This window comes from Polistes fuscatus, unplaced genomic scaffold (genome assembly GCF_010416935.1).
Source record: "Polistes fuscatus isolate 324 unplaced genomic scaffold, CU_Pfus_HIC Scaffold1, whole genome shotgun sequence".
Classification (NCBI taxonomy): Eukaryota; Metazoa; Arthropoda; class Insecta; order Hymenoptera; family Vespidae; genus Polistes; species Polistes fuscatus.
This window is the reverse complement of record NW_025112997.1, coordinates 14,850,693-14,853,785: the sequence shown is the minus strand read 5'-3', so window position 1 is coordinate 14,853,785 and position 3,093 is coordinate 14,850,693. Positions and strand designations below refer to the sequence as shown.

Genomic DNA, 3,093 nt, shown 5'->3' with positions numbered 1-3,093 from the left:
TATTATAAATTATAATTTAAATTAATTTATTTATATATGACTAATAAAATAGAGAAATTGATTGGAACTTTCAACTGGGAGGATACACTGCGTCGCACTGTTACGCAGCTTCTCCCGAATACTTTGAATTACGTGCGTGCGTGCGTGCGTACGCACACACATAGATCCAAGTAGACGATTTTTCAGTTCAGGAGATCGTGTTATTATTATACATATATACGTAAAAACATACGTAACGGTCTCCGATCGTTTCCTTGCTTTTACATAACCATAATGTCTCACTATGACTCTTTCCCCCACCCTGATCATTTTCACCGGGTGGTTTTGGCCAAGGCACTCACGTGTCCTTTATAAGCACACATCCCCAGCGGTCAAAGACAGAATCGTATCGACGTTCGTAAAATCAAGTCGAACAGACGAATCTATCTCAATCGGTTGTGACGTTTCATCGTTTCAAAAAAAAAAAATAAAAAAATAAATAAATTTTCTTTTTACATTTTCGCCAGTGATTTCAATATATTTTTGTTTCCATCAAAAGTCGAAAAAGGAAGATCATCAAAATGAATTCGTGCATTATTGTGGTGAGTCAATTTTTGAGTCATATTTTTTTATTTTATTTTTTTATATTTAATTAAATTTTTTTTCTTTTAAGTGATTGAGAAAATTGTCTATAATTTTTTATGTGTCGCATTTTTGGATATTATTTTACGGTAAGGGTTAAAATACGAAAAGGGTAAAAATAGGTTCCGTGTGTGTGGAAAGATATTTATTATTTTAATCATATCTATATATTTTGTCTATTTTTGTTTGCGTCGAAAATTATAAAAGAGAAATGAATGAATCGAAATGAGCTCGTACATGATTGTTTTTAAAAAATTTATATTAACGTCTTATGGAATTTTTACTTGTGAAAATTTCATTTGTAATTTTTTCTACAGAATGGCCGATGAAATTCAAGATAATTTTCTGTACCAATTTCATTGTAATTTCGCGATAAGAATTTTGACAATAGGACATTTTTTATTTTTCTACGATAGTAATAATCATTCTTTAATTTTGCCGATAATTATGATCCCGAGAAATATCAAAAAATAATACAAATTTATTTTATGATTTATTTCATAATATAATTATAATTTTAATAGAAAATAAATCATAAAAGTAATTTTTTCAGTTTTTTAACCGCTTAGTGAACCGTTAGTCCACTGTCATAATTACCGATACAATTATACATTGAAAACAAAAATTAGAACACGCGAGACGATCTCTCCAAGAAAAACGAAATATTTTCACGTCCTCGTAATGCGAAATACATACATATGTACTATGAGAAGTACAGTGAAACGTTCGTAAAAAATACTGTCGTGCATTTCGATAACCAATGCAACGAGTGTACGAGCTCGATTTACCTCCTTATGGTGATAATCACAAATTCACAATCGTATTTCAGACGTTCGTGTTTGGAATGTTGGCTGTTACTTTGGCTTCACCCGTACCTGGTTATCATGGCCAGTAAGTTTTACGAAAAAAAAACCGATCCTACTCATTACCCATGAATTTAATATCATTTCATTTTGAATTTATCGAAAAAGATCGGTAAAAAAGTGAAATAGATATCGAGAGAAAGAATACCATGAATTTTGTTATTTAGCTACGTTAATTCTACATCATTTTTTTTTTTATAATTATTTTGTATAATATATTTTTGAATTGTATTTATCTTATATAATTTTATTATTTAATTTTTAACCTTTTTTTTTATTTATTTTCCTAATAATTTATTATTAATTTTATTTAATTTTATGTTTTCTATTGTTTTTATTACACTCCCTTTTACGGGTTTAAAGAGTCAGATTCCCTTTACAATCGTTCAATACGTTTTACCATCTATCTGCATTACACTTTTTATATTTTCTTATTAAAATTTTCTATTTAGTTTTTTAATAATTTAGTTTTAATTTAAAAAAACAACTAATTTTTTAATTATAGTTCTCATCATGTAATTCATGTGCCGTATCATGTACATACGGTACATCATCATCACGTGAAAAAGGTTCATGTACCAGTTCATCACGTTAAGAAGGTACCAGTGCCCATACCGTATCCGGTACACCACGTAGAGAAGGTTCATGTACCAGTACCTGTAGTCGAAAAGGTTCATGTACCAGTACCAGTAGTCGAAAAAGTTCATGTACCCGTTCACGTACCAGTTCATGAAGAAAAGTCTTGGTGGTAGAGCAAGTCTCTAATGTTGTTATTAATTTGTTTTAACTCTTTAGGTATGTATTTAAATTTATGTATAAATAATCTTATATTAGATCGTTTGTATTTAGTCTTAGGTAAATCGTCATACGAATTCAATTGTTTCAATATTTTTGAATTATTATTATTAATATTTAAATGCAAGAATTTCTTGACATCATCATCATTATTGTTATTATTATTATAACAGGATTTGAATAACGTCACTATAAACAATATTTTATTTAATAACTAATAATAATTTCAATAGCGCCAAAAAAAAAAATATTTTAATAATTCAAAATAGATACTTCAAAGTATTTTCTATACTAATTATTTTTTATTATAAAAATTATTCAGTGCTCTTTTTTTCTAATTTTATTTTCAATAGCTAATAGGATGGGTTGAAAAGTTTCAAGCCTCGGCAAAACAAAATTTTTATTTCCAAAATAAAAAATGTTTGACTGAAAGAAAAATTGTTTCTATGTTAGGCTCAAAACTTTTCAACCAATTCATTTTTAATTTTATATTTTTTATTTATATATATATATATAAGTTTTATTTTTAAATTTAATTTATTTTTATATTTCTTTTTACATTGATTATTTATTTACAGGTTATATAATTTCAATTTACGAGAAATACGTTATTAGATTTCCAAATAATATAAAATGCAAAGAAAGAGATTATAATTTGCCCGTGTGAATGAGCGTGAGATCTTATAAGAATACTCTTCGAAGAGATCAGTACAAAATAGGTTTCGATCTATCGATAGTACATACGAAATCTTACATTAAATTATTCCCTAGGTGGAATAAGCGAATCTTCAACATGGAGATTAATGAATCTATG

At 27.5% G+C, this 3,093-nt stretch overlaps 1 protein-coding gene across 1 annotated transcript; it reads left to right on the top strand.

Moving 5' to 3' along the window:
• Window positions 1-1,386: 1,386 nt before the first annotated feature.
• LOC122515806 (forkhead box protein B2-like) lies at window positions 1,387-2,242 on the top strand. The gene is made up of 2 exons (XM_043633285.1): window positions 1,387-1,512; window positions 1,990-2,242. Exons 1-2 carry the CDS (start codon window positions 1,466-1,468, stop codon window positions 2,234-2,236), a joined length of 294 nt encoding a protein of 97 aa, XP_043489220.1. The 5' UTR covers window positions 1,387-1,465; the 3' UTR covers window positions 2,237-2,242.
• Window positions 2,243-3,093: the final 851 nt, after the last annotated feature.

Excerpts from the sequence above, each read along its gene's own strand:
- LOC122515806 (XM_043633285.1), top strand. The coding sequence starts at position 1,466 with ATGTTGGCTGTTACTTTGGCTTCACCCGTACCTGGTTATCATGGCCA. Across the intron at positions 1,513-1,989 it reads GTACCTGGTTATCATGGCCA|TTCTCATCATGTAATTCATG; the intron begins GTAAGTTTTACG and ends TTTTAATTATAG.